This window comes from Crotalus tigris, unplaced genomic scaffold (genome assembly GCF_016545835.1).
Source record: "Crotalus tigris isolate CLP2741 ecotype Arizona unplaced genomic scaffold, ASM1654583v1 scf7180000024290.1160143, whole genome shotgun sequence".
In the NCBI taxonomy this organism is placed as follows: domain Eukaryota; kingdom Metazoa; phylum Chordata; class Lepidosauria; order Squamata; family Viperidae; genus Crotalus; species Crotalus tigris.
This window is the reverse complement of record NW_024100463.1, coordinates 275,869-303,268: the sequence shown is the minus strand read 5'-3', so window position 1 is coordinate 303,268 and position 27,400 is coordinate 275,869. Positions and strand designations below refer to the sequence as shown.

Here is a 27,400-nt window from a genome sequence, read left to right as displayed (position 1 = left end):
CCGGCATCCTCAGGGCTGGCGCGGCAGAGAATGAGAAGGTCTTTTATAGGCGTGTCAAGGTTTGCGCCCGGCTCCTTGATCTTGTTATCGGACCTAATTGGTTCAGCCGTGTGCAATTAACTTGTACTTCTTTTCTCTTTTTGGTTGCATTTTTATCCTCATCCATCTCCAATTCTCCCAACTCTGGATTAGCCAGATGGCAATTCCAGTTATTTCGGTTGCCTTTATGTTCTGACCTCCCCTCAGGCTCAGGTAGTGCACATTCCACGTTCCTTTCTCCACCGTATCTTGTCCGGTTGTTACTTTTAGAATCGCATTCATTTCCGGTCTCAATACTTTCGTTTTTAATGTGTCCGTCATCCTGATGATCTCGTAGGTTGCTATGGGTCTGGTGCAGCGTGGGGGGGTATTCCGCAAGGTGGAGGGGTCGTCTCTTATTCGTTGTCATGCCCAGCTGTCTTGCGCGTGTCCTACTCCAAGTACTCAGTCCAGGGGGTGTGTGTACAGCAATCAAGCCGCGCCCCTCCTGATTGCAGCGCTCTTCCTCAGTTCTCCCCTTTTTTACGTTGTTAAAAGCATTCGCGTGTGTTCCATGGGAGTCCTCAGGATCGTCGGGTAGGGGGTGTGACGGCTCGATCTCCCGCACCCTGCCGCTCTCCGATCTTCCCTCCTCCTCTATAACGGTGTGCGAGGGTTCATCGTCAACCGCCTCCCGTGGTTTGTCCTCATTGGAGCTGATCGTTCCGGCTGCATGAGGGGGTCTTCTCCTCCTTTCCGGACCAACCGTGATGTTTCTTTTGATGTGTAGGCAGGCCGTTGCGTTTAGCAATTCACCCACACTTCCACCTGCCGTATCTTCCCTCGTCTCCTCTTTGCTGCCAGGGGTCCGGACCTTGGTTCTTATCACCCCCCTAATCCTCTGGGATTGCAGCAGTCTCATGGGGGTGGTCGAGGTATCTTGCGATTGCTTTTCTTCCTCTGAATTGCACATGGTTTGTTGGGCAGTTCGGGTGCTGCCCAAGTTGTTGTTGGGCCATCGGGGGTGTTGCCGCTGATTATTGGCACTCCATGATCTTAAGGCCAAATAGGACGGACATAGGTCAATATGCCTGTTAATGGACCTATGTCCGTCCTATTTGGCCGTAAGATCATGGAGTGCCAATAATCAGCGGCAACACCCCCGATGGCCCAACAACAACTTGGGCAGCACCCGAACTGCCCAACAAACCATGTGCAATTCAGAGGAAGAAAAGCAATCGCGAGATACCTCGACCACCCCCATGAGACTGCTGCAATCCCAGAGGATTAGGGGGGTGATAAGAACCAAGGTCCGGACCCCTGGCAGCAAAGAGGAGACGAGGGAAGATACGGCAGGTGGAAGTGTGGGTGAATTGCTAAACGCAACGGCCTGCCTACACATCAAAAGAAACATCACGGTTGGTCCGGAAAGGAGGAGAAGACCCCCTCGTACAGCCGGAACGATCAGCTCCAATGAGGACAAACCACGGGAGGTGGTTGACGATGAACTCTCGCACACCGTTATAGAGGAGGAGGGAAGATCGGAGAGCGGCAGGGTGCGGGAGATCGAGCCGTCACACCCCCTACCCGACGATCCTGAGGACTCCCATGGAACATACGCGAATGCTTTTAACAACGTAAAAAAGGGGAGAACTGAGGAAGAGCGCTGCAACCAGGAGGGGCGCGGCTTGATTGCTGTACACACACCCCCTGGACTGAGTACTCGGAGTAGGACACGCGCAAGACAGCTGGGCATGACAACGAATAAGAGACGACCCCTCCACCTTGCGGAATACCCCCCCACGCTGCACCGGACCCATAGCAACTTACGAGATCATCAGGATGACGGACACATTAAAAACGAAAGTATTGAGACCGGAAATGAATGCGATTCTAAAAGTAACAACCGGACAAGATACGGTGGAGAAAGGAACGTAATCCGGAGTTGGGAGAATTGGAGATGGATGAGGATAAAAATGCAACCAAAAAGAGAAAAGAAGTACAAGTTAATTGCACACGGCTGAACCAATTAGGCCCGATAACAAGATCAAGGAGCCGGGCGCAAACCTTGACACGCCTATAAAAGACCTTCTCATTCTCTGGCGCGCCAGCCCTGAGGATGCTGGCAGGTGACGGCGAAAGCTTGGCGCTTTTTAAAACTTTTATAGTTTTAATTTATTAAAAACTTTTACAGTTTTTATTACCCTGGTGTTCAGTTTATATTTTCACCATGAATATTCCCAGGGTTCATATTTTTAACCTTTTTAATCGCATATATATATATATATATATATATATATATATATATATATATATATCCTTAATGATTATAAAAATACGAATCCCGGGCATATTTGTTCAATGATGCAATCTTCGATCTCCGGGAAGAGTATACTCCAGTTATTTATTGTTAAAACAACATTTAAAAACAATAAAAACAGTTATATACAAGGTTAAAACAACTTAGCTTTCGCTGGTCCTCTGCCAGCGTCCTCAGAGTGGGGCTTAGGGGGTGGGAAAGGCAGTTGCAGGCAATCAGGAAGAGTGGCCCTGTCATGAGGGCAATGAGCAGGCAGTTGGATCAGCAAGGGGATAAAAAGAACTTTCCCACCCCCTAAGCCCCACTCTGAGGATGCTGGCAGAGGACCAGTGAAAGCTAAGTTGTTTTAACCTTGTATATAACTGTTTTTATTGTTTTTAAATGGTTTTTTTAACAATAAATAACTGGAGTATACTCTTCCCGGAGATCGAAGATTGCATCATTGAACACACACACACACACACACACACACACACACACACACACACACACACACACACACACACACACACATATATATATATATATATATATATATATATATATATATATATATATATATACTAGCTGTACCCAGCCACGCATTGCTGTGGCTCAGTGTGGTTAAATGGAAAAGAAAGAAAAGAGAAAGCGCACGTTTGTAATATGTTTAATTTCACAATGCTTGTGGGTATACAATATTTTTTGTTGTTCCATTGTGTGTGCAGATATAGAGATTACGTCCAACAGATGGCGCTGTTTTTCAAAAAAGCAAGTTTTTACCTGTCACAGGTGTGACATCTACATAATACAGGTATATAAAAAAAACACACATATTCAAATGCAACGTTGTGTCAAAATTTCAAAGCAATCGGTGAAGAACTTTCGGAGATTTAAGATTTTGAACAAACGAACATTTACATTTTTATTTATATAATAAGAATAAGAGAGAGAGAGAGTATGGCTTAGTTGCAGAAATTGAATTGATACAGAAAAAAGCAGAATTCCATATGCAGAAGATAAATACATGTTATATCTATCTATCTATCTATCTATTTATCTATCTATCTATCTATCTATACTAACTATATGTATATATTGTTATCTGTTGATCTATCGATCTATCTGTATCTATATTTATATAGATATATATATATATATAAATATATTTATCTTCTCCATATGGAATTCTGCTTTTTTCTATATCAACTTGGTTCCTGCAGCCATATTTTAATTATTTCTGTTGAGGTTATGAATCAAGCCACTGTTGCTTAGCATTATATACGATATCAGGCCACATTTTAAAGAATACTGTTTTAGCACCATAATAAACTCATACAATTAGATTTTAATAAGGGAAGGCTAAATTAAGAGCTCTTAGCTTTTGTTAGATCATGCCTCATGCATTTCCATTATAGACTTTTATTGTATACCAATGTTTTGGATGTATTTTTCACGTTAGTTTTCTATTAAACACACTGTACAAGTTTAGATGAGTTTTGCTGAGAAAGTATCAAATTCTTACTTCTTTTTCTCATCTCCTGACAGCATGGGATGGGTATTCCCTCCATTTCTATCGTGCTTCATGAACTAATCAAATTGCTACACCATGCAAAATGCTGTGATGTTACCATTATCCGCATCGGCACCTCAGGAGGATTAGGTGAGTAAAGAGTTTTGCTGCTGCCAGGCATAGAGGATGCAGATGAAAAACAGCTCAGAAAAGGTCAGATCTTGATGAGAATTTTGTAACATGTTTTCATATATATATTTCAAGTCAACAAATTTCAGGCAGCAAAGGTATACACAAAGAGATCACAAATGTGTATTTGGCTAAGGCAACGTCATCCTGAAAATATGGGGCTCGATGTCCTTTCTAAATTAAAGTCATTCGAAATAAATTTTCCTGGGAATCTATATAAGAACAACATTAACTGAAACAAAGAAATATAATACTGTACCATAAAAGAGTGTTTTGCAATAGCATTTATAAAATATTAAACTCCTGGACTTTAATATACAAACTTCTCTTTATACTTGTTCAACCGCAAGCAGCCTATTAATTTTAATCAAAATAAAAGCTTTATGCGCTTTCAGAATGAGTGAAAAAAGCTTCTAAGTCTCAAAGGATTATCTTAAATACCCAAATGAACTTTCTCTGTTTTAAAGAATCTGATCACCTGCTCACCAGACTAAAGTGAGACAATTAATTTCCTTTTTTAGGTTGGTTCTCATGACAGACTAAACAGGAGCTGGGGGACGACACTTGAATCTAAAGCTTGTTAGGCCTCTATGATTGTGACAAGCATATAACATACGTCATATTTCTAACATTTAAAATAACATTACAAAAAAATTACAAATCCTTTATTGTCAAAGTACAACATGTGTACAATGAGATTGGCTGAGCCTCCCTTCGTGCACCCCCCCATCACAATTCACAATGACAACAAACACACAATCTTATTACACCACGTGAACTTATTGCACAACGTGCCGGCCCCGCAAGTCTATCATACATGGAGTTATTTTCCATTCAGGAGTTTGACAGCCCATGGGTAGAGGCTGTACTTCAGCCTGTTGGTGCAGCTGGCTATGCTTCTATATCTCCTACCTGATGGTAGGAGAGTAAAGAAGTGCTGATCAGGGTGTGAGTCGTCCCTGAGGATTTTCCTCACTCTTCTAAGGCAGCAGGCCCTAGCGATGTCATCTAGTGGTATCAGGGGACAGCCCACTATATAGATATAGAACATGACTGACGAGCCCAGCACCTTAACTGCTAGGTCACTGTGCCCCTTTATACATATTGCACATACATACATGCACACCTTATAGAACACAAAATAAATATAGATATAGAACATATCTATAAATTGGGTATGAACTGAATCGTAAGTTTAATAGTCACTTTGAAGAGTGAAATGGGCAGCATATAGCAATAGCACTTAGACTTATATACCACTTCACAGTGCTTTACAGCCCTCTCTAAGCCAGTGGTCCCCAAACCTTGTGGCTTGCCGGCCCAGCCAGGGGGAAGAGGGGAACTGGGGCACATGAGCGGTGGGCTAGTGTGCCCGCACGCACAGCTCCACTCGCGTGTGCAGGCAGGCCCACTGCTCATGCAAGTGGAGCTGTGCACACATGTGCACCAGCCCTCCACTCACATGACAGGAGCTGCACGTGCGTGTGTGCCAGCCTGCCGCTTGTATGGCCCAGTTTCAAATAGGCCATGGCCTGGTAGTGGGCCACAGCTTGGGAGTTGGGAATCCCTGCTCTAAGCGGTTTACAGAGTCAGTCTATTGCCTACACCAAACTGCGTCCTCATTTTACCAACCTCAGAAGGATGGGAGGCTGAGTCAGTCACCCTTGAGCTGGTGAGATTCAAATTGCCAGAATTAGCCTGCAATACTGCATTCTAACCACTGTGCTACCGTGGCTCATGTACAATTTAATAAATAGCTAAATAAAATGGAATATAATCAAAATTCGAAACTTCAGTTGATAGAATATGTATTGCCCTTGTTCACCCTGAGTCAAGGGGGGGGAGGGTAGGTTACTGTGTTTTGAGAAGTTCAAAACCTAGGTTTTTTGGGAGCTAACCTAAGTACCTCAAATAACTCCCCAAATTTATGTCAATTACTTTCCTTTCAATTAATGGTTCACTCAGCTAGCTATGATTAAGACTTCCGTTTCTGCATTTGTTTCAGTATGCCTGTGCCACCAGCAGGTTTAACCAGAATATAACAGGAGGGGGGCTTATTTGTTTTTATGGAGCAAGTTTTAGTTATTTGCTCCAACAAAATAGCCAGATATTGAGAAGAAAAGTTATTACCCACTAAGCTATTTTCATGTCAGCCAAGAACACTGAAAAATGACTGCTGGATGACTAATTGAGCCATCAAAATCTTATGCAGTTAGCACGATCTTCTTGAGATAAGTGACTACTGGGGGGAGGGGATCTTTGGATCATCCAGGTCAGACAGACACAGACAATGACTTATTACCTTGTGTCAGTTCCACCTTTCTCTAAACTGAAATATTCAAAGGTTTTGCTATATTCAGATTTCTAGGATTAAGCTAAAGCTATTGTAAAAACTTGGTTGAGTCAGTGGCTGGTGATTCCATGGACATCTCTATATTCTTTCTTTTGGCTGTAATATGGAAGTTGCTTGTGATTGCCATGTAGGATGGTTTTTCAATTTCCTGGTCTGGTCTACAGCTCAAGATTTCTTAGTAATCTCCAACTTCATGTACTAACTAGATCTAACCCTGCTTATCTTTGGGGGATAGCCAAGATCAACTAAAGCAGCACAACCATTTTGGCACCAGGAACCAGTTTTATGGAAGACAGATCCACAATCAGGCACAGGGAGAAGGAACATGCAACCTAGATCCCTCACATGAACAGTTTATAGTAGGGTTTGCGCTCCTATGAGAACCAGTGCTTGATGATCTGAGGTTGAGTTGAGGCGGTGATGGTAGCGCTGGGCAGTGGATGCAAATACAGATGAAGTTTCACTTACTCTTCCACCACTCGCCTCCAGCTGAGCTGCCCAGTACCGGTCCATAGCCTGGAGGTGGGGACCCTAAGCTAAGGGATGCCATCTACTGTAAGAGGTTCTAATAGTTACTGGGACGTAGTTGTCATTTCATCTTTCTTCACAACCTTGTATTTTCAACTTTTAGGAGTTGAGCCTGGCTCTGTGGTAATAACAGATGTGGCAGTGGATTCCTTTTTCAAGCCCCAGTTTGAGCAAGTGATCCTAGACCGTGTGGTGACACGAAACACAGAGCTTGATCAAGACTTGGCTTCTGAGCTATTCGAATGCAGCAGAGGGATTAAGGACTTTCCAACACTAATGGGCCATACAATGTGCACATATGATTTTTATGAGGGTAAGCATGTTTTTAATCCATCTACGGAGATTCTCAATCATCCAGGTCAGGGTTGTCCCAAATATCATGTCTTTTCAAAAGGCAACTGGACTTTCTTGGCTTTTTCCTTGAAAACCTTTTGCTTCTCATCCAAGAAGCTGAAACTGAAGCAAAACGTTTTCAAGGGAAAAAAGCCAAAAAAAGTCCAGTTGCCCAAGCACCTGTGGGACATGCTTTTAACTGAAAATCGAAAATATAAAAACTTTACAGTATCTAGCTAGTTTTTGGGGAAGCATCATTTAATGGCTAATGGTCACTTGGATCTCTGTTTTCTTAACGAACTTGAAATCAATAAATATGCTAAAATCTCCCTTCTCATCAGTTCTACTGTCAGGAAGATTTCACGGGACTCCTTATTTCCAGAGACGTTGCTCTTGACCTCTTTCACAATCCTGTCCTCATATGGTGTCCTTTTACGAAGCCCCAAGACATGTTCTGATCACCCCAATCATTTCCAAATATGTGGGCCACACTGAAGAATTTTAGTTTTATTATTTTTAAGGGAAGCTAATCTGACACCAGCATATAGTATCAGGTGGCCAAACATTTTCACCAAGTTATATAACTGAAGAAAACTTTTAATTAGATACGTTGTTTTATTATCCTATTGTTTTTTTCCCCTTTCCCAGTAACAAATTGTTGTGTCAAACTATCTTTCTTTTTTATTGTAAAGGTTGGTCAAAGACCATAATAAAGATATTTGATTTTAATTTGATACTAAAACCTCTTCCCATATCTACAGTACTCAGAACTAAATTCAATAGAACTTGCTTCCAGATAAGTAAAAGTATTGATTGCAATCAATTTACAAGGAATAAGCATCATTACGCATAACCTTAACTTTCCTAATCTATTTAGCTCCATTATTAGCGGTAATTATCCCACTAATATCTACTCCATTTTTAGTGGTCTATCCTTAGTTACTCTTAAAAATAAGCTTTTGTTAATTTTGAGGATATTTTGTCCTTTGTTTTATAGGATTTGTTAATAAATATAGAGCCATTCAAGAAAAATGCAACTCTGCATCAATACTTTGGTTCTATTTTAATTATTTGTCTTGTCATTTTAAAGACAAATGTAACAATTAAACTTTAGTTTAATAAACTAATAAGACAAGTTAATAGGAACAGTCAACACACCAAAAAGCCCACAAACAAACCAGAATTATTATTTCATTTCTTGACTAAAAACCTAAAATGGTTACTAGAAAGTAGAGAATAAAGTTGTAAGAGAAAAGTGGAACTTTTTTCAGGAAGAATATCAGAGCTAAGGCACCTGAGATATCTGTCACATTTACCCACGTTTCTATCAAGGAAATTACTTCAGTGACAGCAAAGCGATAGATCTAGAGATATTGCAGAATTGGACCTTCTAACATCCCTCAGTACTGACCATTTATACCAATGCTCTTGGGAATGGTGGTCTAAGGCACAGGTCCCCAACAACCAGACTGCCATCAACCAGTCCGCACAAACAAGCTAAGCCCCATCCACAGGATGCAGGCAGCACACAAAACCATGCACCCTCTGGTCCATGGAAAAACCTCTCTCCACAGAACCGGTCCCTGGTGCCCAAACGGTTGGGGGCTTCTGATCTAAAGGACTGTCTTCTAATAAGTGAAGAGGCCATACCTGCCCACCTGAAAATGGGTGGGCAAAATAAAAATTAAATTTGATGCACTTAGACTATTTACTTCAATACAGTTAATATGCTCCCCATGTTTTCAATGATTTTCCCTTCCATCACATCGATTATGTGCCATCAAGTTGATGTCAACTGTTAGAGTACCACAGAGATTGATTTATTTAACCGCTTTGGGGTTAGAAAGCACATAGCTAAATCGATCCATGACAATCTGTCCCTAACCTGGTATTTCATGCCCTCCAATGGTGTATTTAACCCCACTGTAACTGAGTCCACCCACCTTGTTCCTGGTTGGCATCTTCTCCTTCCTTCTGCCTTTCCCAGCATTACAACCTTAGACTTTCCGTAGAGAGCTAGGTGTTGAAATAACATGTCTGGAGTAGAATAATTTCAGCCTGTCATTTGTGCCTCAAGTGGGAACTCTGGGTTGATTTGTTTTGATATGTTTGTTTTTTTCCTTTGCTTGGTGTGATATTCTCAGGAATTGTCTTCAACACCAAAGTAAAAACAGCCATCAATACTCTTCCTAGCTTACTTCTTCAAAGCTTAACATTCATTTCCATCAAATTAAATAGTGTTATTTAGTGACAACTTTGAGAGACTCTCAAAGATGAACCAAAAAGTTTTATGGGACCTCATAAAACTTGTAGGAGTGCAGGCAGGGCACTTTTGCTTCAGATGCCAAGCAAAACCCTTTTTTAATCTCAGGATTTTTAAATTCCTCAAATGATTTTTTTTTTAAATTAGCACTTCTGCTGTTTATCCTAGGGACCGATGCCAGTGTTTTTGCTATATATTTTAATTCACTGCAAACTGTTCTGGAGGAAGAAAGAAGATGCCTATTAATCCAGCTTCCCATCTCCTTTATGACATTTAAGAAAATCTAAAACTCTCTTGATTTGCATCCTCAACAACATGTGCCACTTCATTGACTAGATAGAAGATGCAAGCATTTCATATCAAACAGTTAAAATAAAAGAGCCCCCAGTCAATCATCATATCATCATGTTAACAGCTGGATTACATTCCAGCTACCTCCTGTGACAGGATTATAGCTTCCAAAATTACCTTCCCCTAAGAAAAATGTCAAGAAGTCTGGCATTTACATAAGTACCCATTAGTCTCTCTCACTACCCCAGGACCTTTTCTTTCGAGACAATTAAATGCTGTTTGCAAAGTGGATAAAACAGAAGAAACTGAGAGAAGTCATCATCTATGGAGCCTGTGGAAACCTTTGGCTGGCCGATCTGAGTTGTGGCTCCCTTTTATGAAAGCCAGCTCAGAGGCTTCAAGTACAGAAACAGAATTACAATGGAACTGCTTTGTCCTGGTTGATTCTGCTGCAGGGGTAGATTTGCCACTTGTAAAAAAAAAGAGAGAGAGAGGGAGAACAGCAACTGGCTTAAAGCAGTAATTAAAAAGATTGATTTGCAAAATATGTTCATTTTATAAGGAAGTCTTTATCACACACAAAGACTTAGATTTCTAGAATGTTCAGTTTAGGGTTCATCAGACTGATTTTACAGAAATCTGTTAATATTTTACATTGGTTGTGTTTGTAGCTGAGTTTTCCTCTTCCATCCAGATTTTCCCTGCTTCCTTCTCTGCGGGATAAAGGTGATGCAAGTAACATGCAGGGAGAGACAGCCAATAGTTGCCACTTGGGGTGCTCAGAATTTGGACACTCTACTAAGAAAAAGCAAAATTAAATGAAAATTAAATATCACCAACAAAAGAACCCCTTAGCCTAGATCAGGGGTAGGCAACCTTGGCTCTTTTATGACTCGTGGACTTCAACTCCCAGAATTCCTGAGCCAGCATGGCTCAGCTTGGAAATCTCTCCCTTTTCCCTCAGCGTGGCTGGCTCAGGAATTCTGGGAGTTGAAGTCCACGAGTAATAAAAGAGCCAAGGTTGCCTACCCCTGGGCCTAGACCCTAGACATACTAGCTAAGTGGCACTTATCCAAATGGAAAGCAGTTCAGACAGTAATGAAGGTGTTACAGTAACTTGGTGTTTTTTTCCTTCTCCCAATTAAATGCCAGTCCGTTTTTTCAGTGCAGTGAGTAGTAAAAGCATCCAGAGGTTGTGTTTTGTGAGCTTTCTGCTTTACAAAGAACTTGCAGCAGGAGGTTCAAATATACCACCATGTCTTTTTCTGTAGGAATAGTGCTGCTTTCATTATTGGCTTCTGCAGCCTTCCTCCGCACAGGGTGATAAAGAACACATTAGTCTTAATTTATTATCTTCACCATTAAAGGCATTTTTACATTCTCTTCTTTTTATGCATTCTGTTCTGTCATTCACTTCTTGCATTTCATGGAAATGTTAAAAAGTACATGGCAGATAAGTTATTAGTATTTCAAAGAGCAGGCTATTAAGGTGGTTTTTTTAAAAAATGGGAGTTTTTTTTTATTTATTTAAGTAGGATGTCAGAAGGTTACCTTTAGGCTTTCAGAAGAAAGCATTCCTTGCAGAAGTCAACTGGGGCAATGCTGTGGAGGTCAGGCCACTGAAAGCACAACAGACTGATATTTTCATCTTTCCCTTTCCCTTTTGAGGCCAAGGACGGTTAGATGGAGCATTGTGCTGCTTCTCTAATGAAAAAAAGCTAGAGTATTTAAAAAGAGCCTACAACGCCGGTGTGAGAAACATAGAAATGGAATCCACAGTATTTGCTGCGATGTGCAGGCTTTGTGGCCTGAAAGGTAAGTTCAGGGGATTTCTGGGAAGGTTCTCCGCCCTTGGGTAGTCCTGTTTTTGTTTCAGTTTCAATAGAGAGGCACTAGTTTTTGGGGTTTAAGAAACGTTCTCTGTGGTCCTCCCAGTCATTGGGACTCAGGAGGCGTCTTTTCTAACTCCTATCTAAAGCCTTTCAACCTAGCCTGCTGCCAGCCCCAGAACTTCCCTACAGATCCAAACAAACTGAGGCATTTCTAGTTATGAGCAGGTAACGTGACTTTATTTTCCCATATTTAGACTACAGTTGAGAACATCTGTGCATTACTCCTTGTAGGAAAATAACCATTTTAGATACACAGCCCGATTTACACAGATAGAAGAATAACCTTACACTATAGCAGTGGTTCTCAACCTTTTTAATTCCACGACCCCCAACAGGTCGTAAGTCGAGGACTACTCAACCGGTCGTAAGTTGAGGACTACTCAACTGGTGTGGCACCTTTTGCGAAATGGGACTTTTGGCGGGCTCAGCAGGGCAGAGACAGCCTGGACAATTCCTATTGGCTTTTGAATTAGACTCTATTCAAGAGAGTCTATTCTATTGGCTTTCAAAAGCCAATAGAATAAAAGGGAGTAGCACAGCTAAGGAAAAAGGGGGGGGGAATGGAGGACTGCGTTGTTTGGCGACCCCCGTGAAATGGTCGTTCGACCCCAAATGGGGTCCCGACACACAGGTTGAGAACCACTGCACTATAGTAACTCAGAGAGGTGAATTCTTGATGTCCAGAGGTTTCTTCAGCATCACATTCATGCACCTTGGCAGTTTACTTAAAGAGGCAGTGCTTTTTCAACTACATAGTTAGACTCAGTGCAGTCCCAGTTTTCCTTTGGCAAGGTTGCTCAGCCATAGATTCTCTTCCAAAAGTCTCACCTCTGATTACTTGGACTCTCATGGTCTTCCTTACTGGCTCCTCTGCATCCAGTCAGCTCCTTGTCATTTCTTTGGTTTAGCTGGTCCCAAGTTACTTGCCCAGACTGTGGTCTCCTTGCTTTGACCCTCTCTCAAGCTGAAGCACCACATGATTTCTTTCATGGGTTGCACTTGCCCACCAATCCAAGCTGTGGTAGACAGCCCTGTGTGATCTCCTTTTACCTCTTACTGTAATCAGGATTAATGTTTATATCCTACGTCCTTCTGTCTGTTACGTATCTCCCTTTGCTCTTCTTAAGCTACCCATTTTTCTTTCCTTGTCTCTTCTTTTTCTTACTCTTATGAGTGACTCTACCATCTCATTTTAAGTGTCTGAAGTCTTTTTATCTCCTTGAGTTGCTTTCTTATATTCCCCCCCACACACATCTTTTTCATTTTCTAAGCATTTCTTCAAGTCCTAATCCCTCTGGGTTAAGGCTGTCCCTTGGTCTTCTTCTTGGCCTTCATCTGTGTTTGCCTTGGCCCCAGTCTGTTATTTGCCTTCCACAACTCCACTTCAAAAACTCTAAAGTTAACTGCTTCTTCTCATAGTTGGGGGGAGAGTCACCTCCTCGCACCCTTATTTGTTTTCTCACTGGCTCCTTTTTCTCTAATCAGATCAAATTATCTTTTTCCCCTCTAATTTACTTTTATATGCCCCTTCTTCTTTCCTACATCCTGTTAATTATAAACCCGAAACACCCGGATTGCTAGACACAAGTTATTTCCTTGCTTCTCATGCTAAACCCCTAGCAATTTTTACCAGTTTTGCTCATTTCCCAATCTTTACTGCAACTACTTGGTTAACTTAATTGTTGTTTGCTGAACTATATCAATCCACCATTCAGGAAGGTAGGCACAAAGTTCATTTTGTTTAAAAAAATATGGTTGCATTATATGTATTTCTAATTATCAATCCGGTATTTTGATAAGAAAATAATTCAGTATTTAAAATTGCTTTTTGGCATAATAAAACAGGTAAGTAAAAGTAATGATTTCAGTAATTCTTTATAATTCCCTGGCACTAGGTAGGCAACCTTGGCTCCTTTATGACTCATGGACTTCAACTCCCAGAATTCCTGAGCCAGCACTAGTTTAGTTTTGATACAATATTCAGGGAAAAAAGGGTTCCGGTTGAAAGATATTGATTCACAAATCCTTGGCTCAGATGTGCTGTCCACTGGCTACTTATAATTTTAAGAACAAATTATGTTTTTACATGTGTAATTCAGCCACATGCCACAATACTTTTGCAATTCTAAAGAAACAGTGTTATGTCACATTGTATAAAGCACTTACAAAGGTTCATAGTAAGGCTATCCTATCTAAATGATTGCTAGAGCAAAGAGAGAGAAAAAAAAATCTAGATTTTTGCAATCCAGATGATGTTGAAACATAACATATTATACAGTGAATAGTATTGTATAATATTTTAACACTTTCACTGTATTAGAAAAACCCCATAAGAAATGTAATCCCAGCATAAAGCATATGGTTTTTATTCAATCCATTTTGTTTTTTCTTACCTGACCCATAAGACTTTAACAAAGTTATTACTACTCCGGAATCATAAATTGGCAGAGGTTCTTACAGCTGAAATCAAAGCTACCAATCCAGTCCTGTCTGATATCAATAAGCTAAAGTTTATTACTGGTGGATAAAGCAAGTCTGGTGAGGAATCCAAGTTCTCCAAAGAACTTTGTTCACAAAGTCAGATCAGAGAAATTATTCTAGTATTCGAGTACCCTCAGGCAGGGCTTAAATACTGGAAATACCCTGAGCACAACCTGTATTCATTAGCTCTGGTTATCAGAGCCCAGGTACTTAAAAAAAAAAACTACCTGAGAAGATCATCCTGCCTAAGGCTAATCACTCTGCAGCTTCTCTCTTTTCTGCCTTTTTCTTCCATGATGCTCATTAAGGCAGTCACTCTTTCTTGACTTGGGCAGCCGAGTCTCTGTTTAGAATTTAGAATTCTCAGGACCGATGAGGCCCGGTTCAGCTCTATGATTCACGTTGTTCTTCATTACCTGGACTATCTAAGGCGGGAGTCTTCAAACTTGGCCCTTTTATGACTTGTGGACATCAACTCCCAGAATTCCTCAGCCAGGCACACTGGCTGAGGAATTCTGGGAGTTGAAGTTCACAAGTCATAAAAGGGCCAAGTTTGAAGACTCCTGATCTAGGGCTTCATCTTGCTCTCTTTCCTCCTGTGATGAGAACTTGCCTATTGAGAGCATAATGCTTTTCAACCCAACTGGCCAGTATATCCTAAAGATAGCTGAACTGTGTTGGAGCCTCCTATACTAAGGCTTCATCGGAGAAGAAGGGGAGGTGGGGTAATTGCCTCAGGCTATATCATTAGAGGTGTTCTAGATTCCTTTTATGAAGACTGTCGCCAAAAGCAAACAAGAAAAATAGCATGGATTACACTTAGATGACTAAGCCACAAGCAACTGAGTTCAGGCAATATACTGTCAAACAGAAACAAACCACTTGACCACTTTTTCACTTTATTGTCCTGTGCTACTATTTCTTACCTGAGGCTCATTCTCAATCTTCTACCAAGGCATCAGCCTTTTAATTGCAATATAACCATCAGACTGGCAGAGTTAATGTGCTGCACTGACATCCAGATATATACTTACTGGAGCGTTGGTGGCGCAGTGATTAGAATGCAGTATTGCAGACAAATACAGCTCACTGCCAGGAGTTCGATCCTCACCGGCTCAAGGTTGACTCAGCCTTTCATCCTTCCGAGGTTGGCAAAATGAGGACCCAGATTGTTGGGGACAATATGCTGACTCTGTAAACCACTTAGAGAGGACTATAAAACATTATGAAGTGGTATATAAGTCTAAATGCTATTGCTTTTGTAGGTATGCATGCTGGATCCTTTCTCCTTTGCTTGATGTCAGCTGTCTCGGCCCCAACTCAATGTGACCCTGAAAAAGTGGGCTTGGGACTAGTTGTTTCTGCAGCATTTCCCACAATATCCCGGAGTTTTACTCCCATTTAAGTTTTGTAAAATAGGAGATCTCTTCAGCATGAAAGGTAACTCAGTCCCAGCAGCCTGCTGTCTAAAATTGTATTGCTGACACCTCAAATACTAAGCAGCTTTTTATGCCATTTCTACTGCTTGGTCTTATGGAGAACTGCAATAATTTGAGGGCTGAAAATGCAGGTGCAAAAGCTGTGCTTTTCCAGACAAAAACTCTGGTCCTGGATACAGGGATGTTTTTAAATTGGTTCTTGGGAGCTATGTGGGATGGACAATAGAGGACGGGGAAAATAGCAATCTTAGCAGAACCAAAGCTTTTCAAGTCAGCCTGAGAAAAGTTCCTGCTGTGTGTGTGTGTTGTGTGCGTGTGCTTGCACAGGTTTATGCATTTAGTTTCATCTTTTTAGAAACTGCAAAGGGTTCTCCATTTGCGCTGGCATTCAGGGCAGTGAACAACTGATTTTATTTAAAATGCTGCTGAAAACAGAGTGCTTTCCTTTCATTTTGAGTTGAGTAGATGAAAGCTATCATGTAAACCAGGGGTGTCAGATTGCTGGCCCACGGGCCGGTTGCATCATACGGAGGCCGTGCCCACCCCAGCTCCGGCACTGCAAAAAAAGTCACGATATGTCGCGACACGTCATGTGACACGGTGAATTTGACACCCGTTATGTAAACCCTAAATTAAAACTAAGCATCTCACAGTTAAAATTCAAAGCACCCTGCCACAGGGCCTCCAAGTCTACTTTGACTCCCACATGGCATGATGCAGTTCTACCCATTTTGAAGCTTTCCCCTCCCCAAAATAATAAGGGCAACTGTTGGCCACCCAAAGGTTGCCCACCCTTGCTCTAGTGTGGCAAATAACTTAGGATGCTCAACAATAGTGTTTATTTTACACGATATTTTTGTTTGCATAAAATCTGGTCTTATTCCTCACAGTATTGTATTGTTTTTGATATGTGGGCAGTTCTGACCAAGAGCATGGCTTATGGGGAAGGTTTAAATGCTACTTTTCTCCATAGTTGATTTTAGTCTCTTAAAACATTCCAATCACAGATAGATGCAGTAAAGCTTGTCACGGGAGCCTCCCAACTCAGGGAGGGGTTTTAAAACTTTCCTACCAAGCACTCAATTATCCTTGTTGAGTTTTGAAGCATTCATCAGGGCCTCCAGTTATGCACCTGCTTTCAACTGAGTAAAAAAAAAATGCACATGTTGTTAAGAGCCATGTAGATGTTTTAAAAGGTAGTAATGTAATGATATTGTTTCCCTTTGGAAGTACAGTAAATAAGTATTGGCAGCCCTAGCAATGTTTTGTTATAGTTCTGCAACAGTTGTCCTTTAATTTGAAAGTTGTTTAGTAAAATTCTGCTACATCACATTTGCAGTCTTGCAGTAGAATTTACATTGACCATGATTATAGCTGTTATAAAAACAACGTTGACTCCCCCCCCCTCTGTTTTCCTCTGCTTTCAAGCTGCAGTAGTCTGTGTGACTCTCCTTAATCGATTTGAAGGAGATCAGATCAAAGCCTCCCATGAAGTTCTAGCTGAGTATCAGCGACGACCTCAGCAATTGATTGCAACATTGATCAAAAAACGCCTTGGGCTGATTAATGACACGGAATTATTAGATAATGCAGTAGTCTAAAGTATTGCAGAAGGTATGAGCCTGAAACAGCATATATTCATGGATGCGAATTACGAATGTTGTGTACATTAACGCTGTTGGGTTTTTGTATGAAGCACAAGAACAGGAAAAGAGTGAATTGAAAAACAATTTCACTGATACTTTGAATTTAGTAGGAGGAAAACTAATTTTAATTCTGAATACATTATTTTACCTACAAGAACATACTGGATTATGCTCGTTGCCACTGGAAGAATTTTCTGCATTATTAACTACCTAGAATTAATATTAGTTAAGTAGCAGCTGAAGGCAAAGAAAGGAATGAAACCGCCAAGTGTTTAAAAAGTGTGATTTAAAGCCCAACATGTTCTATACAAGTGCTCTTCCTTGGGAAAGATCAGTCTGGAAATAACTGTCTATAGGCTGTTTCAATTTGGCTACCCTAATAATGATTTTGGATTGAAATTATTATAGACTGTTAGCTAGTGGCATGAGATCATTTAGTGGTCATCACAAAACTCCTGTTCATCCTACTAAGGGGTTAACTGAATGTTAATTTTGCGATACCAGGTCATTTACTGGACAAGATAAATAATGATAACTGAAAATGCCAGACTTAATCCTAGCTAAATCAATATGTCAACCCAAGAATTCCCCTGCTGAGAGGGATCTAATTGTCAAGAGCACCATATCTGTAACAGGGAGCCAAGCTACTTCTTACTGTATAGCTCAGGTGACAATTTGCCACTTGATTCAAAACTAGGGCTACCATTCCCATGTTTTTATAGCTCAGCATACCTGCAGAATGAGATTAAAATATGATTTCCTAACACAGTAGGTAACATTTTATTTTAGACACCTGTCAAGCATTGATCAAACAGCCTTAAAATATTTAAACAGAAGATGTCAATGTATGGCAAGTTCAAAGCAGCACAGAAATTGTTCTTAGCACATGATGCTATGATCCAAGTTGAAGAAGGAACATCCTGGTGCTGGTTTCAGTACCTGTCAGGTGATGAGTTCTGTCATGTCAAGGCAAGAGAAAGAAAAAGAAAATCCGGTACATTTGAGATGCAGAAATGTGATCAGAAACTCCTGCTGACAAATTTTGACTGTGCATTTGTCTGCTACTCAAAACCCAAGAAAGAAGAATCATGAAAGGAAGTATATAGTGCTTAAAGAAAAGCTGTATTAAGTTGGATCTTAGAACTGCCTCCTCTTATAATAATTTTACAGTACATTTATATAACTCATTGTTTCATATATCACAATACATCTATTGAAAATTTTTGTAAAAAAAAAATCAGCTAGTTCATGCGGTAAAATAACCCATAAAAGAGAGTGAGGGAAAACTGTTTAAGAAAGTATTGTACTAGTGATCATGTGTTTAATAAATATTTACAACATTTTTGAGGTAGTACTTTCTCTTTTAGTTTTTGAATGGCTCAAGGAGAGAAGAATGATCTGAGCCCTGTGAACTGTCACTCCAAACAAATCCCAAACTGACCGGTCATTTCAGAGAGGACATTATGAAAAAGTAATGTCTATGTGCACACAGCTTAACCAGGTTAAAAATCTTATAGCATAATTTTAGTTTAAGTTTGTGGCTATTTGGGAGGAAGTGTGGCTTAGTGTGGCACATAATCCCAATTACTATCTTAAGAGGTAATGAACTGTGCAAACCGGGAAACTGAAAAGTGATTTCAAGCTGACTCATGATCATCTTAACTTTGAGCAATCTTGAAATGCTGAGTACAGGTAGAGACTACCAGAACATAATCGTCTTCCTTTAAATTGTACAGTATGGACTTTAATTCTCCAAATTCCCCAGCCATCTCTGATCTACATGCTATCTGACTGGTATGTTACCTGTTATCTGACTTTTATCTGTTACTTGTTATCTGACTGTTATCTGACAAATAGGATAGTGCCAACATTTCCAGTGCCCAGCCATCTGACTGGCAACGTTGCCTAACATCACTCCAACATAAATGGGGAAGAAAGTGAATAAATACCATTTATACACACTCTCTTACACAGAGTCATTACATACAGGGATATTTTTTTTGGCTGCTTGATAAAAAATATGAATATAGTAAACCTAATGGCCTTTGGATGCAATGGAGAAAATATTTCATTTTTTGAGCATATGTAAAATCTGTTTTGCCATTTTGAACATCCACAAAATTTTATTTATTCATGCATAGGACATATAAACATATTATATATATATACATATACATACACATACATACACATACACATACATATACATAACATCTCATTTGGATTTAACAGACATTCTGATTTAATGAGCATTCTCTTTACCCTCATTTGTCTGTTAAACCAAAAGTTTATTATAATTGTTGTAAGCAATATTTACTCAGCTGCAAAGGTATGATTCCTTTTTCTGTTTAAGAGTCACTACAAAGACTGATAGGCTGTCAGCATTTTTTTCAACTAGGTATTTTTTACAGCAGCTTTAAACATGGTTGGCTATAATGGCAGGATTGGGGGAATATAGCAAGATATTTTTAAAACAAGCAGAAGTGAAATTGAAGAATTGTATCAATTTTCTCCTCCCATTCGTAGGGAAATAGCAATGCTGCTAATGGCCTTTTTCCTCTAGTGACTGTTTTGCAATGGGAGTTGCCTTAACGTATATTCTAAACTGAAATTCTATGGAGAAAAAGTAATAGTTGCATTCAGCTAAGCAGGCAGAGAGTGAAATGAAGAAGGAGCTCCCGCCAATGGGGAAATAAGATTGTCCACAAAGGCAGAATTTCAAAGCACCGGATCTAGCTCTGCTGCAATTTCAAACACAATGGAGGTAAGCCAGCAGTAAAGCAAACTCAGCTATCACCTACATAAAAAGGTCACAAAGGTCTGGAGTGTTTTTGGAATGGGTGCAGAATCCTCATGTGGAAATGCTGAGAGAATAATAGTACTTGGCAAAGTTATCTTACTTGTTCCTTCACCATAAACATCACAGCAGGGCCTACTTACTTGGACAGCAGAAACGGAGGAGATCAATAGATGGTAGCAAAGAGAGTTTTCTATATTTCTTTGCTGTCATCGTGTGTTATCCTGTTGTTGTTTTTTCCAGCCTAGAAAGGGTAGCCAGTGTTTCTCAACTTTGCAACTTTAAGAAGTGTAGTCTTCAACTACCAGAATTTCATGCTGCCTGGAGTTGAAGTCCACACATCTTACAGTTGCCAGGGTTGAGAAACACTGCCCTAGACACAGATCCACCAATTTTCCTTCAGAGGTTTAAATGTTTCATATTGTGTCTGAGTAGGAAATATCTAGGAGAAAGGCATGATATATTTTCTATTTCTTATAAGCACAAATGTATATTACTTAATTAGATCTCACAGATAGATTCAGCAGAAGGTGAGGCTCTAGTTTTTCATTTCACCTTCAAGATTGAACAATAATGATATATTCCCCGGCTTTTGGTAGGCCTGCTCATTTCTGTGAATCATCCCTTTCCCCAGTTGCAAAATTTGAGAGCCTCATTCGAGTCATTTGTTCAGGGGCATGTGTAGAATTGCCATAAGCTTTGCTCATGCCACAGGGTTACATTTTTTAATAATACTTCAATAGACAAAAGGAAATGTACTCTAGAACCAGAAATAAACCCATTTTCCCCTCTGTTGGACATTTAAACTAGACCTCGGAGCCTACAAAGCTAAAGTCAAAGATTATTGTAGTAATGAGCCTTGCCATGCTGCAATGAGAAGTCTAATTTGCGCACAATGATTTCAAAGAACAAAACATCTATCACAATTCATGGAGTGCATGAAAGTAGTTTCTTTCCAAAGGGTTAGGTAGGAGTGAGATGTACTTCACAGTCTGAAAACCACTGTGCTGCCTCATTAGCCCATCAGTGACAGCAAAGCCTGTAATTCCAAATATTGTCCTTTGGTTTTGTTTTCATCAGCAAAAGTATTTCAGGAGTGGCTTTTTAACTGTGAAATTACACAAATGTACTATGGGTTCCAAGCATGAAGACAATCTCGTTTGCATAAGAACCTGAGGGGAATGGTGGTGAGGAACCAGATCTAGCTTCATAGCATCCAGGACAACTTGTCGCAACCAACTTGTCGCAACCAACTTGCCAAGGCCAACTCACCATGAGACAACTTGCCATGGGATAACAGTTCCACTAATATCAAAGAAATGGTAGAACAGAATCATTAAAGAAAAGATGCAAAAGGAAGGAAAAAATGAAATGTGAATGTTATGTGAACCTGGCTACTTTCCTTCGTGACCAGAGGCAAGCTTGCCTGATCAATAACCAGCCAAGACACAGTGAAGGTTTTTGGTTTCATTTATTGCAATAAGCGGAAGAGAAGCTTTCAAAGCTTGTTCTCTCCAAAGTTTCAACCCAAAATATTCCCTTCTTTATACAACTGTCCCAGCCACCACATTCCTCCTCTTTCCCATTGGCTCAGGTACTATGAGGTTACACTCTTTCCGACTGCCTCCTATTTCCTGCTATATACTAAATCATACACCACATGTACATTAATAATATAAAATATTAGACATATTCAATTGTTGGTTTTGAGTTCTGGGCCTCTTAGAACAATAGGTTATTTCCTGTTTTTCAGTTTAGTTAAGTTTTCCTGGCTAGCCATTTCCTCTTATAGATGTTTTTATAGTTTGCCTTCTTCCTTTTCCACTCTAAGACCCAACTAATTTTTGCCTACATATTTATTTCATGTCCTCCCTTTATGCTGTCCTTTCCTGTTTCCCATCCATTATAGTTTTTGGTAAGCTTGTTTGTCCAGGCAATAAGTTTCCACTGCAGCAAATTCAATTTTATTTTTTTCTTCCAATATTAAATTTTGAAGACCATTCACTTATTCCTATCGTGAATGACAACAATTAAAATAATTTTCCAATTATTTTAAATAATTAAATTTAATGGTTGATTGCCCTACAGAGAGTTGGCCATAGCGAGTTGGCTGGGGCAAGTTGTCCTATTCCAAGCTTCACATGCTCTTCCTTCTGTGTGGAGGTTACATATGACTGCAACATGTTTCATTCAACTCGATCTATATGGCAGAACTCACATATTCTGTAATGTGACTCAAATCACATAGCCTAATTCATAGGGCTGTGCTGGGTTTGTACCTCCCAGCACCATCCGCCCAGTGCCAACTCTTCTGCTGGAGCAGAATGGCAGTAAAGATGGGAAGGTCATCACGGACACACTCTTCCATTGTCACATTCATTACAAGGCCATCAACCTGGAAGAATATTGGAGATATTCAAGGAGGAAAGCTCCATTCAGGGATATTGATCTTGAAGACTCAAAGTTATGGGGTTTGGCAACAACCTGCCTCAGTTGCAGGGAACAAAATAGGAAAATATTATTTCTCCAATTCCTGCTTTCAAATAACCCAGAAATATATTGTTGGCCATATAAGAAACAAAATACTGGAGTCAGACCGATCTTGGCCTGATCCAGTAGGATTCAAATGGTCTTGATTCTATTAATAAATACCAGATTAGGGATGGGTTTGTGTGACACACTGAACCATAAACTGGCTAAACCTATTGTAGCCTAATGAAGTGTGGAAATTCTGCCTGTATGGTTTGTTTATACTTCAATGTATTGTGCAAACCCAGGTCAGTTAGTTAACTCATGGTTAAGTAACCTATGATTGAGTAAACCATTATTCAGTTAACTACAGGAAAGCTTGCCCAAACATGGCCATATAAAGAAGGCAATATCTGTAGAAAATAAACATTGGGGAGTTTAGTGTTTTTAAAAACTGTCCTAAACTCTATAGCCATGTTTGACATCAATATCTATATTGATGGAAAATTTTGGGCAACTAGCAATAATTGAAACACCATTCAGGATTTCTCTGCCAGAAAGCAAGACGTATCAGAAACAAATAGACAGCATCACTCTTGTTACATTTTATCCCAGACGTTCTACTGCCATGGTATTTAGATAAAACACTAATTTAGGGTTAACTGAGCCACAGTTTAATCTGTTAACTCTGTTGCTTGGGTTCATACATTATCTAGGATATTGTAACCTAAGTACATTGGCTGGACTTAAATAGCACAAATCGGCCAGCATTGTTTTAACCCAGGCACAAAGAAGCCAGTTCTTCAACTCCTTCTTGGACATCATGTTCATTAAACCCCCTTCTTTCTTTCCTTCCATTAAGCAGTTTCTCTCTTGCCTTGTACTTCTGTTGTATCTCAGGCGGCCATCTGGCCTTCTGCCATCTGCTTCTTAGGTGGCTGTACTTGAACCCTGCATCTTCTCACTTCTCATGCACAGTCATCTCAAAGGAACATATTTTGTTTATTAACGATTAAGACGTTGTAGCTTACAACAGCTGTGGTATGTGAAGTATTTAGTGATTTTACAGTTAATAGGTTATATTACCCTACCAATTCTTTCCTGAAAAAAATGTGTAGATGCCCATCAGATATGAGCTGGTATTTTTTGTTGAATTAATTGCAATTTTAAATCTATAAAAATGTAATTCAACGAATGCAAATATGATTTCACTGCTTTCCCATTGCTCCAATTCCTCTGCTATCACCTAGATCAGTGGTCCCCAACCTTTTGAGCATCAGGAACCAGTTCCATGGAGGCGTTTTTCTGCACATTGTGTGTGTGTGTGTGTGTGTGTGTGTGTGTATGTGGTTTTGCGCCTTGCTTGGACCTTGTGCATGCGCTAATGGGGCTTTACTCATTTGCATGGCCCGGTTCCTGGCAGGCCGTGGAGTGGTGCTATTCCGCAGCCCAGGGGTTGGGGACCCCTGACCTAGATGGTAGTGACCCAAGTCCTCCATATAGAGAAGATTGCAAACATCATGAAAAGAAGATAGATCTGGCACAGTTGTTGGGCAGGGATGTACAAAGCCAGATAGATGATTCACAAAGTAAGATAAAAACAGGACTATAAAGGAATAAAGAAAGGAAACAAAGAGCCGAGGTGGCGCAGCAGTTAGGGTGCAGTACTGCAGGCCACTTTAGCTGACTGTGTTCAGCAGGTCAGCGGTTCAAATCTCACCGGCTCAAGGTTGACTCAGCCTTCCATCCTTCCGAGGTAGGTAAAATGAGGACCCAGATTGTTGGGGGCAATGTAAATATATATATATACATTGCTTACTGGTATACACCGCTTAGAGAGTGCTTGCACTTAAAGCGGTATATAAGTCTCATAAATAAATAAAGAATAGCTTCACGAGCACTCATTGTTACAATTAACACTGATACATTATGCTGTAACTTTTTCATTACAGTGTGCTTATGTTCAACCTTGATGAACGGATATGAAGCTCTGCAATGCAGACATCTTACATGGCTGAATGGAATTTACCAAATAGATGTGTTGATGGAACATAACAGTATATTTGGGAGCTTTTCCACAGTCGTCAAATAATTACTTCCCGCCACCATTTATTCATTTCAGAAAATCACTAATTATTGCAAGACCTAAAATACTACAAAGTGGTCAGGCAAAGCAGGTTTCAAAAGAGAAAAGAGCCTTCCAATGAAAAGGAGAACAAACATTTCCAAAGTCCAAAGATGGTTGTAGGAAGCTCTCATCTGTAGGAATCTCAGCAAGCTTCTTAGTATTAAAAATGTGAATTCTTACATATGTTATTATCCTAACATTCATTCATTTATTCACTCATTTCCATCCATCCATCCATCCATCCATCCATCCATCCATCTATTCATTCATTCATTATTTTCTCCAATTGCCCAGGGTGTCTCTCCTTATTTGATCATTACAAGAACTGTGTAAGGTTAGGCTGACAAAGTACAACTGGCACAAAGCCACTCCTGGCACACTGCCACACCATAACATAGTCAAATAATTTGCAAAGATTTTAGCATGAAAAGCAGCCCCTATTGTACTGAAAAGATGATTGAAGATGCAGTTCAACCTATTGCAAAAGATCTATCATTGGTAGGTTGATCATCATTCTTGATCATGGAAACAGGATGCTAAATTATGCCACTTACAAACATCTCAGCCGTTCAGTTGGTTCAATTAGCTTCAGTCTTTCAACTTACGGCACATCTGGTGTGGCTGTCCAGTGTCCTAGAGAGCATTTCTGGTGAGAGGCAGAATGCCTACATAGTCTACTAACTCACTAGCTCATTTGTGGAAAACAAAAAAAGCGATGCAATGAGATGGGGGGGGGGAACCCCTAAAAAGAGATCCTACTTTAACTGGAGCCAGCAAGTCACTTCTCCAAATCCACTTTCCCTTCCTGAGCTCCAGGCATTTTTTTCTGACCTCTGTTGAATTGGAGCAATGAAAATTTAAGCCCAAGTCTTTTGCTTTAAAATCCACATTCTATTTCAGACACAATTAGGTAGAACAACAGTGATTAGGTCATATATTTGGGTATTTGGAGCTGTTCAGGAAAATCCACTTTGTCTCTGATTTCATCAGAATATCTCTTCCTACACACGCATACATTTTGATACTAATATACTGAATCAAGGCTTGCAACTTTCCTGGTTCTGTAAGAGTCTTTCTTCTAATCACCTCATTTTCACATACATATCCAGTTTATCCAAGACAAAATGCACAACACACTGAAAATGTTTATAAAGTGCCCTGTACCAAACCTTAAGCAATGGTAGCCTGTGTCTGTGTCTCTCTCTCTGTGTGTTTGTGTGTGTGTAATGTATTTTCCCCTGTAGCTTAAAAATCATAACAAAAAAGCATCCCTCTCTAAAAAAAAAACCCCACCCTTTTGCCTCTCCCCCCACATTATGAAGATCTAGCAGGTCAGAAATTAACTATGAACAATTGAGTTAACAGGTTGTTTACTGGGATTTAATTAACTATGAACAATTGAGTTAACAGGTTGTTTACTGGGATTGACTGAAAACATAAACCAGGTCAAACTGTCTTCAATCATCAAGCCTGTTTAACTATGATTAAGCCCTGCTGGGGTTTGCAGTCCTTATCTCTCTGCAACTACTGAATCCGCTGAGAAAATAGCAGGGCTGGGACTAAAATTTGAAGTCTGTAAGCCTTGAGAACTACAATTTATTTTTCTTTTGTTGGCCAAGTCGGCAAAATATAGAAACACTGCACAAGAAAGATAGCTGTCACATAGAGCCTTATAAAAAAAATGTGGCTTTCAAAATAAAACACAGAGTTTGCTAAAATGTAACCACTATCCAGTCCCCACCCAAGAAACAAATTGTTTGAACTGTAGCTAATTGGCAAACGACAGATTTGATGTACCTTGTTTACATATATTTCATATGAGCTGGCGTAAACAATGGAAATGCTTTTAATGTTCCAAAATGAGATGGTTTACAAGTTCACTTTGCATACTTTATTAAGGACGCTTGTAGCTAAAACACCAAGAATGAATTGAAAAAAGTACAAAGTTCATTTGCAAAACGAAATTGTTTGGAAGACTGGTTTGCGGTAAACATGACGAATCATATTGGTTTCCGTAAGTAAAGAAAGTTTCCATTTTCCATGTATAATGATAATAATAATCAAGCCATAGCTATGGCTTGATTATTATTATCATATCATATTTTAATGAGGTTTTTTTATTATTAAAAATCAAATAATAGAACTTGCCTTGAAAATGAAGTGGGCAATTACTACCCAGGCAAAACAAACTGTTGTAAGTTGGTATGAACGGATGAATTCTTAAGTTAGGAATCTGTCTTTAAAAAAATGGATTGTTTAAAAACCATTTCAGGATGGTTTCCAGAGACCTGAAAAGAAGAGGAGGCAGGAGTCCAATTGGGAACAGAAACGGGAAGACATCCAAAGGTGCCTCGTGGATTTATATAAAGGTTTGGGTTAATCTCTCCCAATAGATTGCTCAAAATTAGCCAGTGAGCTCTGCAGAGGAGTGTGGTCTGAATTCTGGATATCCCAGCTGAATTTAGGGCCAAGTGCTACTTTTCTAGCCTTGATTTCAAACAAGTATATACATTCCCATATGGATAGCCAAATACTGGTTGAAATTTCCTGCAGGTGTTCCTCAAGAAAGACGATTTCCTCTAAAAATAATGAGACTGCAGCTTTAGTAAATTGTTCTAAGATGTCCATTCAGCAATGCTTAAGATTTGGGGGTGGATGTGGGTGGGTGGGAAATAGGAAATAGCCCATTGAAACTTGCTAGGCAATGCATTATTTTCAATATATTTTCTTTACAAAGGAAAAGAAAACACCATTATCCAGC

The 27,400-nt window shown here is 39.9% G+C and overlaps 1 protein-coding gene across 4 annotated transcripts in view; it reads left to right on the top strand.

The window, feature by feature from the left end:
- UPP2 (uridine phosphorylase 2) overlaps positions 1-24,666 on the top strand; it is a 54,055-nt gene extending 29,389 nt beyond the window's left edge. For 2 of the 4 annotated variants that reach the window (XM_039323975.1, XM_039323979.1), the window contains 4 exons: positions 3,866-3,980; positions 7,004-7,213; positions 11,456-11,602; positions 17,028-18,587. In XM_039323975.1, the coding sequence (XP_039179909.1) occupies positions 3,866-3,980; positions 7,004-7,213; positions 11,456-11,602; positions 17,028-17,200 (645 nt within the window). In that variant the 3' untranslated portion in view covers positions 17,201-18,587. Of the gene's footprint in view, positions 1-3,865; positions 3,981-7,003; positions 7,214-11,455; positions 11,603-15,425; positions 15,601-17,027; positions 18,588-24,463 lie in introns of those variants that run through there. The other 2 variants (XM_039323977.1, XM_039323978.1) reach the window with 2 other exon arrangements.
- The last annotated feature ends 2,734 nt before the right edge of the window (positions 24,667-27,400 follow it).